Genomic DNA, 18,091 nt, shown 5'->3' on the forward strand with positions numbered 1-18,091 from the left:
CCTCCACGGCGCCGGGCAGCAGCGGACAGGGAAGCTCGCGGTGGCAAAGCTGCTGGCTGAGAAGGAAGGCACGCGGTAGCGGAGGTGGTGGTGGTGGCCGGGAGCTGCGCGGAGGTGCTACTTATAGGCCGGGAGAGGCGGTGGAGAGGGCGGGGTAGGTGGCCGGCCAGCGAGCTCCGAGGACGGCCATTAATGTCACTCGGAGTCATCGCGGCGGCGGCGATTCGCGGTGGCGGTGCAGGTGATGGGATGGCCCGAGCGGTGCCGAAGAGGATGAGCACATGGAGGGGCCCTAGGCGCTGTGCTTGTCGCCGAGCGGCGAGGCGGCGGCCCTGTGCTCTGCGGCGTCGCGAGCAGTGGGGCCCACTTGGAGGCGGTGCTGAGCGACGGGCGGCGCGGTGAGGCTCGGGGGCGCGTGGAACGCGTGCTGCGCGCGCGTGGACAGGCGGTGGCGAGCGGAGCAGTGCGCGGCATGGCGGGCGGCGAGCGGCCACGCGGTGCACGTGCGCACGGGCGGGGCACGCGTCGCGGTGGCGAGCAGGCTCGGCGTGTGTTGCGGCGTCAGGCCAACCGAGCAGAGACGCGCACGATTAAGCGGTCGGGAGCAGGGGCCAAGGGGCGTGCGTGCGTGGAGGAGGGGCGGCGCTCGGGGGGTGCGCGGCAGAGGAGAGGGAGGAAGGAGAGAGAGAGGAGGAAAAAGAAAAAGAAAAGAAAAAGGAAAATGAGAAAAACAAAAAGGAAAAAGGGAAAGAGAGAGAGAAGGAGAGAGATTCGCGCCGGCGCCGATCACGGAGACGATCTCGACTACACGAGCACGCGCGCTGGTCGGCGTGATGCGCGGAACGAGGCGGAAACAGGGAGACGGGATTGCGATTGGATGCCGCGACTGGTTTTACGGGCGACCGGGAGATCGGTCGGGAAACAATTTCAAAAAGTCTGAGCTCAACGATTTGAAAAGAGATTTTGAAAATTATTTTTAGCGCATGATTTAATTTGGTGATTTTTTTTCGGGATGTCACACTACATGAGGGGACATCTTAATGGAAAGCCGATTTCTCGCATGGTAGTGGATGGTGGGGCTATTGTAAATCTTATGCCCTACTCATTGTATAAGAAGCTTGGCGGGAAGGACGAGGAGCTGATCAAGACCAACATGACGGTTAGCGGTGTAGGTGGAGGTGATCCCATTGGTGCCAAGGGAGTTGCGTCCATGGAGTTGACCGTTGGAAGTAAGACACTTGCCACTGCCTTCGTCGTCTCAGAAGTGCAAGGTAACTTCAGTTTAATACTTGGACGTGATTGGATTTATGCCAATCAATGTGTTCCATCTACCTTGCATCAATTTCTTATTCAGTGGATCGGTGATGAGGTTGAGATAGTGCCTGGTGACACTTCTTCCTTCATAGCTACCGCCGATTCCAATTCTATTAGTGCCAATGACAACGTCAAGTGCTTATCGGGCTTGGATCTATCTGATTATGAAATTATCAGTTGCACCAAGGAGGGTTTCGTTCCTTGCAACTCTAAAGCCGATGGAAAATCGGCTAAATCACTTAATGCTGTAAAGATGAGTCCAACAAGCGACTTAGGTGCAACCGGTCAGACCGGGTCCCACGACCGGTCAGACCGGTCCTCTTCGGATCGGCCATCAGAGCCGACCGGTCAGACCAGTGGGTCAGACCGGTCCAACGCATAGTGGCTCCAGCAATGCATTGAGACTATTAAAGAATCAGAAGACATGGACAAGCTGGGCCAAGGTTTTATGTCGGCTGATCCTTTAGAAAAGGTAGATCTAGGTGATGGTACTATTCCTAGGCCGACTTTTGTAAACAATAATTTATCGGTTGAGTTTAAAGCCGATTTGACAAAGTTATTAAAAGAATATATCGATTGTTTTGCTTGGGAGTATTCTGAAATGCCGGGATTGAGTCGTGATCTTGTTGAACATCGCTTACCAATCAAAGCCAGTTTTAAACCTTAGAAACAATCGGCTAGATGTTTCAATCCTAGTATTTATGACCGAATTAAAGAGGAGATTAAGCAATTATTAGATGCTAGTTTTATTCGGTCTTGTTGTTATGCGGATTGGATCTCTAATATTGTGCCCGTTGAAAAGAAAGATTCGGGCAAGATTCGTGTTTGCATTGATTTTAGAGATCTCAATAAAGCTACTCCCAAGGATGAATATCCTATGCCTATAGCCAATATGCTAATTAATGAAGCATCGGGACATCGTGTTATTAGCTTTCTTGAAAGGATGTGTCGGTATGGTTTGAAGATGAATCCACTCAAATGTTCTTTTGGAGTATCGGCGGGAAAATTCCTTGGTTTCATCATTCATGAGAAGGGCATAGAGATTGATCCTAAAAGAATTGAAGCTATGAGAAAAGTTGAGGCTCCTACTTGCAAGGAAGACTTGCAAAAGTTTCTGGGTAAGGTAAATTATTTGAGAAGATTTATTTCTAATTTGTCCGAAAAGATTGATGCTTTTACTCCTATTCTTCGGTTAAAGAATGAAGCCGAATTTACTTGGGGGGAAACAGCAAGAGGCATTTGAGAAAATTAAATACTATTTGTCTTCGCCGCCGGTTCTTAAAGCACCTAGGAGAGGTGTTCCTTTTAAACTTTATGTAGCGGCCAAAGATAAAGTTATTGGAGCTGTTTTGACTCAAGAGACCGAAGGAAAGGAGTATGTTGTTACTTATATTGGCCGACGACTTATTGATGCGGAAACAAGGTATACTTTTATTGAAAAGTTGTGCTTGTCTTTATATCATGCTTGTACTAAATTACGACACTATCTACTATCTAGTATATGCATAGTAGTATGTCAAACCGATGTGATAAAATATATGTTGCAAAAGCCGATTTTGAGTGGTAGAATCGGCAAGTGGGCATATGCTTTGATAGAATATGATTTGGCTTGTGAACCTTTCAAGTCTATGAAAGGTCAAATTGTAGCGGATTTCATTGTTGAGCATCGGATTAATGATGAGCATGATTTAGAAATCGGCTATATTTTTTGCACACCATGGAAGCTTTATTTTGATGGATCGGTTTGTGACGATGGGAGAGGGATTGGTGCTGTCCTTATATCTCCAAGTGGTGCTGTTTTTGAGTTCTCAAACCGATTAGAAGAATATTGCACAAATAACCAAGTTGAGTATGAAGCATTATTATTCGGCTTGGAAATTTTACAATCCATGGGTGTGAAGCATGCTAAAGTTTTTGGTGATTCGCTTCTCGTTGTGCAGCAAGTATCCAAGGTATGCCAATGTTATAATGGTTCATTAAATGCATATCTTGATAAGTGCCTCGAAATTATTTCTTCTTTTGATGAATTCATTATAAGACATTTGCCTAGAGAAGAAAATGGACAGGCTAACGCTCTGGCTCAGCAAGCATCTGGTTATAATGTTAGAAAAGGAAAATTTAACATTAGAAAACCGATGCAAATGATAGCCGAGTTGCAGTTTCTGGACGAACCGGTCAAACCGGTTGACGCGACCGGTCTAACCTCCCCGACCGGTCTGACCGGTCCGGAGACCGGTCTAACCGATCAGACAGCAGAAAACACTAATTCGGTCATGAAACAAGCCAAAGATCAGGATTGGAGAGCTCCTATGATCTCCTATCTCAAAGATCCTGGTCGTGGTGCAGAGAGAAATATTCGTCGTGCAGCGTTCAAGTATATTTTAATTGATGATGAGCTTTATCGTTGAACCGCCGAAGATTTGCTTCTGAAGTGTTTGGACTCGGATCAGGCCAAGGTTGCTATGGGAGAAGTTCATGAAGGCATCTGTGATACTCATCAATCGGCTCCTAAAATGAAGTGGTTGCTTAGAAGAGCCGGTTTCTATTGGTCTTCCATGATTTCGGATTGTTTCAAGTATTATAAGGGATGTGAAGAATGTCAACGGTTTGGAGATTTACAATTGATACCTGCTGCATCGTTGCATCCTATCATTAAACCATGGCCATTCCGAGGTTGGGGATTGGATTTTATTGGACAAATTAATCCTCCATCTTCAAAGGGGCATCGTTTCGTGTTGGTTGCTACGGATTATTTTACTAAGTGGACCGAAGCGGTTCCTTTGAATAATATGACACATAGAGAGGTGATTGAGTTTATAACTGAGCATATTATTCATATATTCGATATTCCTCAAACTTTGACTACGGATCAAGGCTCTTCATTTATATCCAAGGAGGTACGCGCATTTATCGAATCTTACAAGATCAAGTTGCTCAATTCATCTCCATATTATGCTCAGGCCAATGGACAAGCCGAGTCAAGTAATAAGATTTTGATCAAGCTTATTAAGAAGAAAATAGAAGAAAATCCTAAGAGGTGGCATGAAGTGTTATCCGAAGCATTGTGGGCTCATCGTATATCTCGTCATGGTGCTACCAAGATTACTCCTTTTGAGCTTGTGTATGGTCAAGAGGCCGTTTTACCCATTGAGGTAAATCTGAACGCTTATAGATTGGCTAAGCAAAATGATCTTCCTGCTGTTGATTATTATAATTCAATGATGGATAATATTGATGAGGTGACTGACAAGCGTGTGAAGGCTTTAAAAGAGATTGAAAAGGACAAGCTTCGGGTTGCTAGATCTTATAATAAGAAGGTAAAAGATAAATCTTTTCAGGTTGAGAATTTAATTTGGAAGACAATATTACCTCTTGGGATGAAAAGCAATAAGTTTGGTAAATGGTCGCCAAGTTGGGAGGGCCCATATAGAGTTGTTAAAGTTATCTTCGGGAATTCCTACATGATGGAGACGCTGCAAAGAGATCGACTACCTAGAGCTATCAATAGGAAGTACTTGAAGAAATTCTACCCAAGCGTGTGGCAAGATGCATGAAGAAAGATGGCCGGTTTATGAGAATCGTCCTTAGCAGTATTTTTTAGGCCCTAGTATTGCATAGAATACTTCTGTTTTGCTTTTTAGCTTGTAAACTCACTAAAAAGCAGGGGGGCATATGTTGATAGCCAAATTTTGCACCTGCCGAGGCCGACCGGTCTGACCGGTCGGGTCGACCGGTTAGATCGGTCTGGTCTGTACAGTCCGAGTAGAATTAGGTTTTTTTTGTAAAGAGTCCTCATGTAATCCTACTCGTGAAGGGGTACGTCTTCCCCGGCCTATAAATATAAAGGCTAAGGCCGATTGAGGTTATTCCCAATCGAATCAATACAAAAATCGCATTACCTTTTATCTCTCAAACCCTAGCCTTTTCCAACCTTAGATTGCTTTCTTCCTTCGTCTCGATGGCGTTTGAAGACGTTCTGAGTGGCCTGCCGACCTCAGAGCAACCCTATGTTCACGAGATCCGCCGGGGTCCCTCCCGAGCTCGCTGTTCTAGGTCTTCGTAAGCTCCCTGCTTGCACCGGTCAGACCGGTCGGTGAAACCGGTCAGACCGGTCCGCCCAGGGTCTTTGCTGTGTTGATCGTTTTGACGATCGTTGCGTGTTCTAGCGCATTCGAGTGTGTTGGTGCAATTCTGTGTCAACACATTCCAAATTACTGTAGCGCACGAAAATTTTTGGGAACTAAACGGCCCTGAGTGGAAACACGAGGTGGGAGAGAAATGAGATGAGTGGTGGACAAGATAGGATAGGAGGGGATAAGAGGTGGATTGATAAGCCTGTGCTATGGGATCCGTGCCGATTTTTTCACAGCCCATCCAAAGTATGAGTTGTAGCATTACCGTATCTAAAAAGAATACAGGTATTGTAATACAACGAAATCATACGTACGAAATCCATTCCTCCACCACAAGAAATCTTAGGACTTGGCTGAATTATTTAAAATGAGAAAGGGCTCAAACTGAATAAGCAATCAAATTAACACAAGACACCGTTTAATTCTGAAATGCAGTATGCAAATCTTGGATGTTCTTGATAGTTTTGCGTACCTTTTCACTTTAACTTTTCGAGTGATTCAATTGATCCTAAAAGAATAGTAAATTGTGTAAAACATCGTTTATGTATTTGTACCAAGCTAGTACTCCGTATCAGGACGAGCTTAGCCAAGTACTGTAGAGGCATTCAGTGGTAGACGATGTTCCCGTCGACACGAGGCGTCTGTGGTGACTTCGTCAATCTCGAGGATTTGCCGGCTCGATCTTCGAAGATGTTTATAGGGGTAGAATTTCCGTACGTGTGTTCATAGAGGTGCGAATATACATGTGTTGTGAGTGTCTGAGTTGTACGGTGTAATTTAAAAAAATGTAGAGGCAGTCGCCCCGCTGACGCATGGACCCCATCGGGGATCGTGTCCCTCTTAAGACTTTCTCCAACGGTTCACCCCATCCAACTCCCTCTAAATATACTTTTTTATTATTTTTTATTACCTTCCCCTAAAAGATTCCTCCCCCTATAATTTCTACTCTCCAACCATTCACTCTATACACTCTCCCTAAACCAACTACTATCCTTTTTTTATTCATTTTCACTTCACATTCGAACACAACGTATATGGACTGTACGCGATCCGTATATGTATAAATGAACAGTGATAAATTAAGTTGCTGCATGCATTTTAATTTTGGGCGTTACAAAAATTTTTTTAATAAATTTTCATTCCTGGTCAATTTTCACTTTGTATTACATTATCATTACTAAAATGGGTCAATGTTGTTTTTCTTGTAAAATGAACCTTAGCAGCCTACAGGTCTGAGAGGAATGATTTTTTCTTCGCAGAGAACCGAGCCTGTTCTTATCTTGTCTCAGGAGAAAAGAAAAGGGGGCCATTCCTCTCTCTCCCTTATCTGCTCATGTCCACACACGGGAGCAAGCAGAGGAGATAGGCGGCGCCAGCCCCTAGCCAGTGGGCGAGCAACCACGCCCGCGCCCTTACCCTGGCTCACGCCGGCGGCATGAGCGGCGGCGTCTGCGCCGTGGCCAGGGGCCACCCCAACTTGCCGGCGGCCGAGCCAGGCCGCACTTGCGCAGGGGAAGGCGGGTTACGTTCACGCCGGCGGCCAGCGGCCGGCGGCCGAGGCCCGCGCGGTGCTTCGCGCGTCGAGCACCTGCGTCCACGGCTTGCAGGGCCCCGCGATCTGCGGGGCCGGCCGGGTGGCGGTTCGAGCGCCCGGCTAGATCCGGGGGGCGGCGCCGCCCGCACCCGGCGGCAGCAGCCTACGGGGCCGCGCTCTATCTTCCGTGCGAGCCACCTTCCCCTGCTGCGCAGCGCCACCGCCGGCTCGTGCTCGCCACCGACCCCCGCCTCCTCCTCCCCATCCTCCGCGGAACTTCTTCCCGCGCTCGCCAACCGCCAGCAACGGCTCGCCAGTGGGTGGGGGGAGTCCGTACGCCCCCCACCTATGGGGGGAGGAGTAACCTCACCAGACGTGGGGGGAAGAAATGGAGGGCGCCGTTGGAGCAGATACGGAGAATCCTGTAGCCCGAACGTAGGGTGGGGGAGCTGTTTGCGAGGAACCGTTGGAGGAAGGCTTAAGCAAGCAACTTTTTCCTTGTTTCGCCCGAACTGTACTCTTGGCGGATTGCCTTGCGATTTCGAATAGGAAAGGAAGATGTGGTGGCGTGCTTGAAATGAACTCAGATCTTTGGTGCTTGAAATACCCTCTATTCGGATTTCCGTTTTAATACCCTAGGATCAACTCCGGTAGGCGTCCTATTCCAAATTTTGAAGAAATTTAGAAGGTGAAGTCTAAATCTAAGCCCGCATCTAAGCCCTCCGTCCGTGGAACTGCTTGTTCTCTCTCCCTCCAGGCGCGTGCACCGCTCCTACTCCCGTCCAGCACCTCCTCTGCTCGCCGCCGCCCTCCGCGCGTCGGTACGCGGGCCGAGCTCCGGCCGGCCCCTCCCCGCCGGCGCCTCGCGAGCCGCCGCCCTCCACGCGTCGGTGCGCCGGGTCGAGCTCCGGTCGGCCCCTGCCCGCCGGCGCCGCGCGAGCCGCCGCTCTCCGCGCGTCACCGCCGACAACCAGGCATGGCTCTCCCTGTCGTCACATCCATAGATGCCCCCAATTCCCGTGAGCACCCCTCTTTTCTTGAATTACTTCCGCATTGTTGTGGCTTGAGATTCGCAGTAATGATTTGCCCTCGAGATTATCTTCGAATTGTTGACTCCATGTTGTTTCTGAACAGCTGCTCCGGTACTGAGAGTGGTGGTAGCGAACAAGCATGGCGAGAATCTTGTGGGGATGCTGCACCACGCAGGTTCCAACAAGGTTGTAATCCTGTGCCATGGCTTCGTGGCTTGCAAGGTACATGAACTTGCCATTATCTGAAGAAGAAGCTTTACCTCATTCTCTTCAGCACATGGTTGCCCAGAATGTTGAATGTTTCAATGCAACTTGTAGAAACTCAAACCTTTCTTTAGGAGCTTGCAGATATTGCTTCTTGATCTAATCAAATGTGATGCTTGTTTTCAGGATGATAGCATCATGATTGATCTTGCGACTGCATTGACAAAGCAAGGGATTGGTGCGTTTCGCTTTGATTTCAGTGGAAACGGGTAAGTTTGCAAGTGGAAGATGCTTACTGACCTCGTGTATCACTGCAGTATCACTTCAAAAGTTTCAGATTTTACTTCTATCATATAGACCTGCAGTTTGTGAACATATATGGAGACCCACATTTCGTCTCCAGAGAAATAAACATACAAATCATTTGTGTAAAGATATTTTCTGTCTTTGCATTCAAACTTTTTGAATTGGTATTGCTTGGTAAATTGTTTTATACTGCCTATTTTTAACATTGAATAACAAAACCTGGTCCATAGCTACATTAAAATGATGACTTTGATCATGCTTTTTAGAGAAAGCGAAGGTGAATTCCATTACGGCAGCTACAGGAAGGAGGCTGATGACTTGCATTCTGTTGTCTCATATCTTCACCAGGAGAAGTATGATGTAACAGCAATTCTTGGTCACAGGAATTCTTCACAGCAAAGGTGGGTTATAGTCGTCCTCTACTTTATGTTGCAATATTGTGTACTTTTATGTTTTTTGTTTTGAAGTTGTTGCTCCATTATTGAACATAGGTAGTGAAAACAATATATTAATTTCAACAAGAACTTGTGTAGGAGTTGAACCTTAGAACCTTGCTGTATGCTTGTACATAACCACGTGCAGCATTATGAGTTCAGAAAAAAAAGTGCAGCTTCAGTCAAGTAGCATTCAATTTAGTTTTTGTATTAGTAGATACTATATGTTTTCATATTTTGTCTAGTCTTATCTCTCCAAAAGCAAGCTGTAGCCACCCAAGCCATCCTTGTTTCTAGGCAATTTCGAGAAGTCACTGAACCTATCTCTTTTCCTTCAGGCGGAAGTGTGGTGGTTCTATATGCCTCTATCTATGGCGATGTTCCCATGGTTGTTAACCTTTCTGGTCGATTTTATTTGGAGAAAGGCGTTGAAGAGCGTCTAGGCAAAGAATTTATGGATAGAATAAACAAAGAAGGCTATATTGACGTCGTGAACAAATCAGGTAAGGGAACATTACGATCTTTTATATGCATAGCTAATTTCTTAACAACTCTCATATGCTAATGTGTAGCTTATTTCTCTTTCATGGATAACTACTGACCGTTTGTTGATTCCAATGTAGGAATAATTTTGTACAGAGTAACAAAAGAGAGCCTGATGGAACGATTGAACACTGATATGCATGCAGCAAGTCTTTCCATCAGCAAGGATTGCAGGTTAAGAAATTAGTTTAAGCATCATATCCCTTCCTGCTTATACAATTTAAGCAACCAGCAACATACATACAGCATCTATGCTAAACTTGTCAGCTCCATGCATTTTGTAGAACTCAAAATACTTCATTTCTTGCATGTTTGGCTAAGTGTACGCATGTGTTAGAACAAAATTGTCCTGTTACAAAATACTTCATTTCTTGCATCTTACCAGAGAGTTGAAAGAAAGCCAAGTTCAGATGTGGAAATCAATGAAGAACATGAATTCCAACACACCCACTCAAACTGTTCATAGATGAATATAGCTCCGTGTGTATCAGAACATCCATCTCCTCGGTGTTGCCTTTGTGACCAATGCAAGAATGGGGGAAGATCTAATTGTTTGGCTTGGCACAATGCAATGGTTATGCTGCCGGGTCTCTAGAGCACATACATACGTATGATCAAAACCAATGCTCCGAAGAAAAGGGAACAGTAAAATGAAATCCTAACTTATCTGCCCTATCTTTGAAGAGATTTCGGTAACCAGAATCTTGCTTTATAGAACATCGTTGTGAACCCAGCTTACGGTGCGCACACCCTGTTTAGCATTTTTCTACAAAAATAAGGATGGAAGGATAAGAGAGATTGTATAGCTCGGTTCGTAAAGATGTTCTATAAAGCAAATTTTAGATGCAAGATGTTGTTATATAAATATTATGGAAGTATAGTACACGATGAATCTGCTAATATCCTCTGTGGACGAATACACAAATCTATATGATTTTTAATAACCGATGATCACAGTTTAAATAAAAAGTTTGATTTGGGAGAAGGCTAAATGCCAGACTTGTATTTGGATGAGAGGGAGTAACTTACTCAGGATTAAGGACGATCCAATCCAACGGCTTTAAGCGCTGCCCTCATGAGCAATTCATACCCTCCCGATATCTGGTCAAACACTGATGTGACACTCAAAAATTTTTGTTTTTGGGAACTAAACGCCCCCTTACCAATTGACATGAGAAATCCCTTTCCCACTCGACACACACACAGTCACACACTGCTGCCATCGATTCGGATCCGCAGGTAGCTGTAGGCCTCCCGGGAGGAATCCTCCTCCACTCACCAGCCCAGAGATCTCTTCACCCCTGCCTCTCCTCCGCTTCGCTGCGGCCGGCGACGGCGGGAACACCGGCCGCCTCCGATTCGATCCCAACCGGGGGTCTCCCCGGCGGCTAGCCATGGCGGAGCCGCTCAGCTCATCCCAAGATGCGCCCAATCCCTGTGAGCACCTCTCTTCCCTGATCTTATATTACCACGGCTTGCTCTGAATTTGTTATTGCCCGAAATATTTCGCCCTGCCTCCGGGTTGTTGAATCCACGCGGTTTCGTCTCTGAGCAGCTGCTCCGGAACGGAGAGTACTGGTGATGAACAAGCACGGGGAGAACCTCGTGGGGCTGCTGCACCACGCGGGGTCGAACAAGGTTGTCGTGCTCTGCCATGGCTTCACGGCTTCCAAGGTACGCGAATACGCCGTCCGTCATCTGACCAAAATTTGCCTCCTTCGCTGAGGATATGGCTGACTAAATTTTAGAGCAAAACATGACTGACTAATTTGATTAACCTGTTTTTCTTTTTAACTCAAACTGTAGATGATCACACTTGTCCTGTAGGAGTGTGTAATCCTTACGGGATGTAATGAAATTTACTGCTTGTTTTCAGGATGATGGAATCATTGTTGATCTTGCGGCTGCTATAACAAATCGTGGGATTAGTGTGTTTTGCTTTGATTTCAGTGGAAACGGGTAAGTCACTCATGGATTATAATCAATTGATTTCTTTTTCTAAGGAAGCCTTGGGTTGCAAATATTGAACTAGATGAGCTAAACTTGTTAATTGTCTGTATTACCACAGTACTGCTTGAGTTTGTAATCAAGTCTTTCTTATACATGCATTTGTTCAGAGAAATAAACATAGTACATTAGTAAAACAATTATTAATTTCTGTCTGAATATTCTTTATTGCATCCTATTGTTTGAATTTGTATTGTTACTACATTATTTTGCAGAATCTTTCTTCAGTTTTGACTTTTGAATGATAACGGTCCATCACCTTATTTCATATGAGGCCTTTGATCGTATGCTTTTCAGAGAAAGCGAAGGTGAATTCCAGTACGGTAACTACAGGAAGGAGGCTGATGACCTGCATTCTGTTGTTTCATATCTTTACCGGGAGAAGTTTGATGTAGCAGCAGTTGTTGGTCACAGCAAAGGTGGGTTCAATCATAGCTTGGTAATGGGCCATGGCCCTAGTGGCCTCTTCACAATCCAAGTTGGCCCTTATATATTTTTAGCTTAAAATTGTATAAGATTAGAGCTCGGCCCTTTTAGACCCAGCCCTTAGATAATCTAAGTCAAATTTTAAGGCCCTTTACCACCCCTAGGTTGATTTATTATAACCCTGGATTTCATTGTTTATGTTATTAAGTTGTTCAATTGAATTTGTATCATTGGATGGCCAAGTGCCCAAAAGAATTTGTTCATTTCTTGGACAAGAACATGTATATGCAATCTAATAGAGGGGGTCAAATATGGAGACATTTTCCAGTATATTTGTGTATAATCATGTGCCGCATTACTCAAGGTTCAGAAATCAAAAAGTGTAGCTGCAATCGCAATCAGTTAGGATCTATCAAGGATTTGTTTGTTAAGGAATGTCTTTAACAAGAATTTGGCATTGCTATCCTTTGAGACAAGCAAGAAAGAATAAAAAGGTTCATCCTTGTCTCTCCCAAAGCAAGCTGTAGCAACTTGGCCATCCTTCTGGCAGTACCTTTCAGTCTAGCGAATTTGTAATATGAATCATTATTTCATTAAGTCTATTGTTTTTCTTCAGGTGGAGATGTGGTGGTTCTATATGCCTCTATCTATAATGATGTCCCCATGGTGGTTAACCTTTCTGGTCGATTTGATTTGAAGAAAGGTGTTGAAGAGCGCCTAGGCAAAGAATTTATGGATAGGATAACCAAAGAAGGCTACATTGATGTTACAAACAAGTCAGGTAAGGAAACATGTCTGACTTATATTCAAGGATACATGATAAACAAATCATTTATGCTAAGTGTCACTTATCATTTCTCTTTCATGTGCATCTTATAACTGTTTGCTGATTGCAATGTAGGAAAGTTTTTGTACAGAGTAACCAAAGAGAGCTTGATGGAACGACTGAACACTGATATGCATGCAGCAAGCCTTTCCATCAGCAAAGAATGCAGGTTAAGAAATAAATTAGGGTTTAACTTTCCCTTTCATGCAAATTAAAAATTGAAGCAGACAATTATAGCAGCAGGCAATAGCTATGATTGTTAAATTGTAATTTGTATGCCTGTGTCGGATTCAAATAGTACATATATTACATAACATTTTCGGCTACATTCATTGTTCTATCATAAAATTTTTCGTTACTTGGCTGTCCAGGTTCTTTACAATTCATGGTTCAGCTGATGAGATCATACCAGTGGAAGATGCATATGAGTTTGCAAAGCTTATACCCAACCACAAACTGCGTGTCATTGAGGGAGCAAATCACTGCTACACCGCTCATCGTAAAGAGCTTTCTGATGCCGTCGTAGAATCCATCACATCCAGTGAGGTATAGGCAAAGCGCAATTCACCTTCTGTAATTCTGTTTATTGTAGTTGGTGATTTGCAATCTGTTTCACCAATGTTTCATGATTGATTTCCTATTCAGGCAGGGGATACCCCACCCTAGAGCAGTGCGTCCCTCGCCAGCATCGATGGCTTCCTCTGACGCCGTCGCCTTTCCACGCTTTGTCACGCAGCTCCTCAGTCACCTTGCTTAAAGGATTACACAGACAGAACCTGGTTTTGCTCTTCATTTTTTTTTGTTATCTTGAGTTGTGGCCTGGGTCCTGCGACATTGCCACAATGGTGTTTGGCGGTTGCTTGCCAAGGTACAATCAATGGATTCCGTTGGTACACTGATCTGCAAGAATCCAGGTACAAAGCTCAGTGTGCCGTGCCTCAAGGACCAGACGACCAGGCGTCCATTGCCGGACTGGCTCAACGAAGGAGACGACCTCGACGGCAGGGTGTATAGCCCATCAGCATGAGGTAACTGATCCAGAACTTCTTGATGGCACTGCCACCGCGGTTTCTCTGTCGACACCACGGAGAGCATGTCACATTGCCACACTCCACGTCGCACAGGATCCGTGCAAGCTCCGAGGGAGCCACACACTGGTAGTAAGCGGGTCGACTGTCTCAAGCGCGGCTGTCAGCTATCTGCATCTGGATCCGGATTCCGGAAGGCCGCCCACAACCACCGGAGGGGTACGGGTAGTGAGTAGTGACGCTACGCTGCCAGTGGATGCCGGCGTCGAAGCGGCGGCACACGACGCGGTGGCCGGCAAGCGGAGGAGCATGTCACTACTCACTATAGCCAAGACGATCCTATAGCCAAGGACGGATTGGGGATTTTGGGGTACTTGCAAAGCAAAGATCAAACGACCTTGTCCTGCATATATTCTCCGCTACAGAAGGTTGTAGTGAGAGGAAGCCTGATCTTGAGTCCTGACAGTTGATTGGCCATCCAGTAAAGCAACAAAGTTCTTGGCGTTCTTTAGAGGCCATGCTGTGCTGTTATCCTGTTACCACAAGTTCTTGGCGATAGCAGATAGCTTGTGAACGTCCAAGAAAACCCCCAGTTGATTCAATTAAAGTGATCCTGAACAGACAACTCATATTGCAGTGTCCGGATCTGCCATTTGGGTTGAACCACCACCACCACCGCGAAAGACAATAATATTTGGCAAAAACAAAAATCCCAAGACAAACTCCATGAATTAGCTCTTTAGCATACACCTATATATTTAGCATCTACTGACCCTGAACACATCGGCAGATGTTGAGTCTGCTCACAGGAACTCATCAAGCATACAAATGTGACACATATACAAGTCCTACCATGATTTTGATATTTACATGTATTCTTTAAGTACATACTAGCAACAAACAAGTCCTTACAGCAGATGTTTGGATCGGTCAAGAAGATAATCCACACCTATTAACTTGCAAAGCTTTTTGCTCACTGGATGCCCCAGTATGGAAGAATCTGTCCCTCACAATATAGTGGGCACAGATGCACAGCCAAGGGTTAAACGGTGTGTAATGGCCATTCCACTCTTGGTGATGCGGTGTCCCCTCCCTTGATTACAAAAAAAAAAAACTTTAGTCAATATGGAATACCTGGACCTACAAAAAAAAACCAATACAAAACGTAAAAGTTTAAGTACCTATACCCCATTGGTCATGATGAAATCCACTACTGCATCAGCAACTTCTTTGCGATGTGCGGTGTAGTTATGATTTGCACCCTCTATGACGTGCAGCTTATGGTTAGGTATAAGCTTTGCAAACTCATAGGCGTCGTCTACAGGTATCGTTGTGTCAGCTGAACCATGGACCGTTAGGAACCTGAATAGAGAGAGTAACATGTCTGAAAGGCTGCACAAGATGCAAGCTGTTCTAGGCTTCTAGCACAATGGGCAATAATGAGAACAGGAAAATTTGGACTTTCAGTGTGCGCAGATGAAACATTAATGCTCAAGTAACTCATCTTTTTTTGTTTGGAATATAAGTACAAGGATTATAACGTCAGAAATAGTTTCTGTACCTGCATTCCTTGAAAATAGAAACACTTGCAGCATGCATATCAGTATTAAGCCGTTCCATCAGACTCTCTTTGGTTACCCTGTAGTTAAAATTTTCTACATTGGCCCCAACACGTCAAAAGACATCCATGAAAGTTATTATATAGAAAGAGCTACCCAAGCCTTATGCGTACCAAATTTGTCCTTGATGTCAAGATAGCCTTCTTTATTTATTCTATCAATAGACCCTTCCCCTATACGTTCTTCAATGCCTTTATTTAAATCAAATCGGCCCGATAGATTAACAATTGTGCGGACATTGTCATAAATGGAAGCATATAAAGCCACTACATCTCCACCTGCAAAAGGCGGAATACAGTTTAATTGAGTGAAATTTCTAAAGCAATATGTTAACCATTCAATAAGATATTGGAACAGAAGTCAATAAAGAAAAGTATGGTGATACAGGAAAAAAAAAAGCTACAAGAGAAACCACTAACAAAGAACCTTGTGGATTGGCCTCACTTATTTGTTACTACTGGAAATTTAAACCAAATTAAACTGTTACTGGAGGAAAGCAACGCACTGGATCAGATATGATTATGCATTCAACAGGACAAGAATACACCAAAAGGAAATTGATAGCCATAGCATTAAAATTCTTGTTTAACTGGACAAGCTCTTCCAGTATGTTAGTGACTAAAATTCAAACGAACTCAACAGCAAAAATGACACATGACAAAACTGTATAAAAGAAAAAATATACATCTCTAACCTTTGCTATGACCAACAACTGCTGTTACATCATAGTTTTTCTGATAGAGATATAATACAACAGAATACAAATCATCAGCCTCCTTCCTGTAGTTACCATACTCGAACTGACCTTCACTTTCTCTGAGATGCATAATTAAAAAAAGATCACCAAAAGTGGGGTATAAATAGAGCGCATTCTTATATAATGTAGTACTGGAGTCGTTTGAAAAACGAGTACTGCAAAATCATATATCATGCAACAGGAACTTAAACGGTTGAGAATGCAATATAAAGAACACATGGGAAAAGCAAACTGGTACATCCTTCGGTAATTTACTAAGGACGCCTGATAAAGATTAATGAATATACATGTATTACTTAACATAACAGACATATAGAACATCAACTCATCAAAGAGTAATACTACTAGGGCAAAATTTTGGAAATTATTTGATTTGTAACCAACAAACAGCATGATGTCACAATAAAATTTCTTTAAATGCTTCAACAAATTGGCTGGCATTGATAGTGACGACAGTTCTGTTGGTGCAGCTTACCCATTTCCACTGAAATCAAAGCGGAATGCACTGCTCCCTTTCTTTGTTAATGCCGATGCCAGGTCCAGAATAAGACTGTCACTCTGGAAAACCGCAACAAATTCCATGTGGCAGCAGTAATTATGTTATGGTCTTGATATCCTGAAGGTGACAGGGTATATTCTGACTGGCAGCTAAAGAGTTGCAAACCTTGGTAGCTATAAAACCATGGCACAAGACCACAATCTTGTTGGAACCAGTGTTATGCAGCAATCCCACAAGCCTCTCTCCATGCTTGTTCATTATCTCAACTCTTTCTTCCGAAGCAGCTGCACAGATGTGATAATGTGGATTAGAGCTCAGCAACTCCCACTCATCTATTTCATAAAAAAAAGACTCCCACTCATCTACAGTGCATCGCCAAGATGGCGTATAACTTCTATGAATTCTTCCAGTATCTTCAAAACCATTTATTTAAATCCCATAATGAACAGTTCAAGGCACATCCACATGGAACGACAACATCCACTTGAAGCCCCCCCAACTCTGGACCCTGCAAGATTTGCTTGCTGGATGAGGGTGTCGCAAGGCATCATTGACCTTATGCCTTGGGATGATAAACCTTCTTCTCGCCTAAGATACAGACATGGAGTAATTCCAAGAGTCTTTCACAGCAATCGGCTGCAATTGCCAAGTTAAGTTAAGTTACAACTACAAGGGGGCATACTAATCACGGAAGGGCACAGCCTAGTTAAGTTACTGAGTGGGGCCCAAAAGCAGGAGGCAGGGTCTTACGGGGACTGAAGGCGTCGTGGGTCTGCGCCATCGCCGGGAGTGGCCCTCGGGGTCCGGGAGTGGCGAGGACGGAGCGGAGGAGGACTCCGGCGCCGACCGCGGCAGCAGCAGGAGGGGCTCGTCTCTCGCGAGGACGAAGGGGAGGGGTGGAAATCAGAAGCGAGGCTGTGGCGGCTCCGAGCCGAACGGTGACTGCCGGCATAGCTGGACATTCAGAGCTGATCCGTTGCCCTGAGAAATCAGGCCCCGTTTAGCTTGATGAAAATTTTTGGTGCAGGGATCGTATCGATTTTTTTTACCAGATATCAAGAGAGATTTTCGGGTGCTAATTAAAAATTTAATTTTAGAACTCGTTTGGAAACTGCGAGACATTTTTTTTGAGGTTTTTGACCGCATCATTAGCACATGTGGATTGCTGTATCACTTATGATTAATCATATACTAATTAAATTTAAAAAATTTGTCTCGTCGTGTACCTCCAAAATTTTACAATTAATTTTGTTTTTTAACTATATTTAATACTCATGCATCTGTCCAAACGAAAATCCAAAATAACAATCACGCGCTAATAAGCTTCCAGGCGCGCCATGCACACCAGCGAAGCAACCGTCCGCCTGTCCAAGCCCACCCACGTGACAAGCTCAGATATTTATTTACTTTTTTCTTTCTTTCTATTTTTC

The 18,091-nt window shown here is 44.5% G+C and overlaps 3 protein-coding genes across 6 annotated transcripts; 2 read left to right on the top strand and 1 right to left on the bottom strand.

Moving 5' to 3' along the window:
* The first annotated feature begins 7,564 nt into the window (after nt 1-7,564).
* Nucleotides 7,565-9,843, top strand: LOC120672360. Of its 2 annotated transcripts, none has more exons than XM_039952713.1 (6): nt 7,565-8,000; nt 8,116-8,234; nt 8,403-8,485; nt 8,789-8,908; nt 9,293-9,459; nt 9,580-9,843. In XM_039952713.1, the coding sequence occupies exons 1-6, from the start codon at nt 7,958-7,960 to the stop codon at nt 9,684-9,686; spliced, it is 639 nt and encodes a 212-aa protein (XP_039808647.1). In that variant the 5' UTR covers nt 7,565-7,957; the 3' UTR covers nt 9,687-9,843. The 2 variants fall into 2 exon arrangements, 1 of the variants encoding a protein (XP_039808647.1); XR_005674103.1 differs by having other exon boundaries at nt 7,566-8,000; nt 8,789-8,923; nt 9,295-9,459.
* Nucleotides 9,844-10,677: 834 nt separating this feature from the next.
* LOC120672359 (non-heme chloroperoxidase CPO-A1-like) lies at nt 10,678-14,302 on the top strand. Its single transcript, XM_039952712.1, has 8 exons — nt 10,678-10,936; nt 11,055-11,173; nt 11,376-11,458; nt 11,804-11,925; nt 12,549-12,713; nt 12,834-12,927; nt 13,130-13,304; nt 13,404-14,302. The coding sequence occupies exons 1-8, from the start codon at nt 10,894-10,896 to the stop codon at nt 13,422-13,424; spliced, it is 822 nt and encodes a 273-aa protein (XP_039808646.1). The 5' UTR covers nt 10,678-10,893; the 3' UTR covers nt 13,425-14,302.
* Nucleotides 14,303-14,494: 192 nt separating this feature from the next.
* On the bottom strand, nt 14,495-17,645 carry LOC120672358. Of its 3 annotated transcripts, none has more exons than XM_039952709.1 (8): nt 17,412-17,643; nt 16,827-16,945; nt 16,638-16,720; nt 16,100-16,221; nt 15,519-15,683; nt 15,348-15,441; nt 14,974-15,148; nt 14,495-14,879 (listed from the first exon to the last, which is right to left on the bottom strand). In XM_039952709.1, the coding sequence occupies exons 1-8, from the start codon at nt 17,611-17,613 to the stop codon at nt 14,829-14,831; spliced, it is 1,011 nt and encodes a 336-aa protein (XP_039808643.1). In that variant the 5' UTR covers nt 17,614-17,643; the 3' UTR covers nt 14,495-14,828. The 3 variants fall into 3 exon arrangements, with proteins under 3 accessions (XP_039808643.1, XP_039808644.1, XP_039808645.1); XM_039952710.1 differs by having other exon boundaries at nt 14,968-15,148; nt 17,412-17,641; XM_039952711.1 differs by lacking the exon at nt 14,495-14,879 and having other exon boundaries at nt 14,978-15,125; nt 17,412-17,645.
* Nucleotides 17,646-18,091: the final 446 nt, after the last annotated feature.

The sequence above is a fragment of the Panicum virgatum genome, chromosome 5N (assembly GCF_016808335.1).
Source record: "Panicum virgatum strain AP13 chromosome 5N, P.virgatum_v5, whole genome shotgun sequence".
Classification (NCBI taxonomy): domain Eukaryota; kingdom Viridiplantae; phylum Streptophyta; class Magnoliopsida; order Poales; family Poaceae; genus Panicum; species Panicum virgatum.

What these genes read in the sequence shown, in the direction of transcription:
- LOC120672358 (XM_039952709.1), bottom strand. Translation starts at nt 17,613, where the DNA reads ATGCCGGCAGTCACCGTTCGGCTCGGAGCCGCCACAGCCTCGCTTCTG. An exon ending in TGACATCAAGGACAAATTTG is followed by an intron (nt 15,442 to 15,518) that starts GTACGCATAAGG and finishes GGGCCAATGTAG; the next exon opens with AAAATTTTAACTACAGGGTA. An exon ending in ATTTCATCATGACCAATGGG is followed by an intron (nt 14,880 to 14,973) that starts GTATAGGTACTT and finishes TTTGTAATCAAG; the next exon opens with GGAGGGGACACCGCATCACC.
- LOC120672359 (XM_039952712.1), top strand. Translation starts at nt 10,894, where the DNA reads ATGGCGGAGCCGCTCAGCTCATCCCAAGATGCGCCCAATCCCT. An exon ending in TTTGATTTCAGTGGAAACGG is followed by an intron (nt 11,459 to 11,803) that starts GTAAGTCACTCA and finishes TATGCTTTTCAG; the next exon opens with AGAAAGCGAAGGTGAATTCC. An exon ending in TCCATCAGCAAAGAATGCAG is followed by an intron (nt 12,928 to 13,129) that starts GTTAAGAAATAA and finishes TTGGCTGTCCAG; the next exon opens with GTTCTTTACAATTCATGGTT.
- LOC120672360 (XM_039952713.1), top strand. Translation starts at nt 7,958, where the DNA reads ATGGCTCTCCCTGTCGTCACATCCATAGATGCCCCCAATTCCC. An exon ending in CATAGATGCCCCCAATTCCC is followed by an intron (nt 8,001 to 8,115) that starts GTGAGCACCCCT and finishes GTTTCTGAACAG; the next exon opens with CTGCTCCGGTACTGAGAGTG. An exon ending in ATGGCTTCGTGGCTTGCAAG is followed by an intron (nt 8,235 to 8,402) that starts GTACATGAACTT and finishes GCTTGTTTTCAG; the next exon opens with GATGATAGCATCATGATTGA.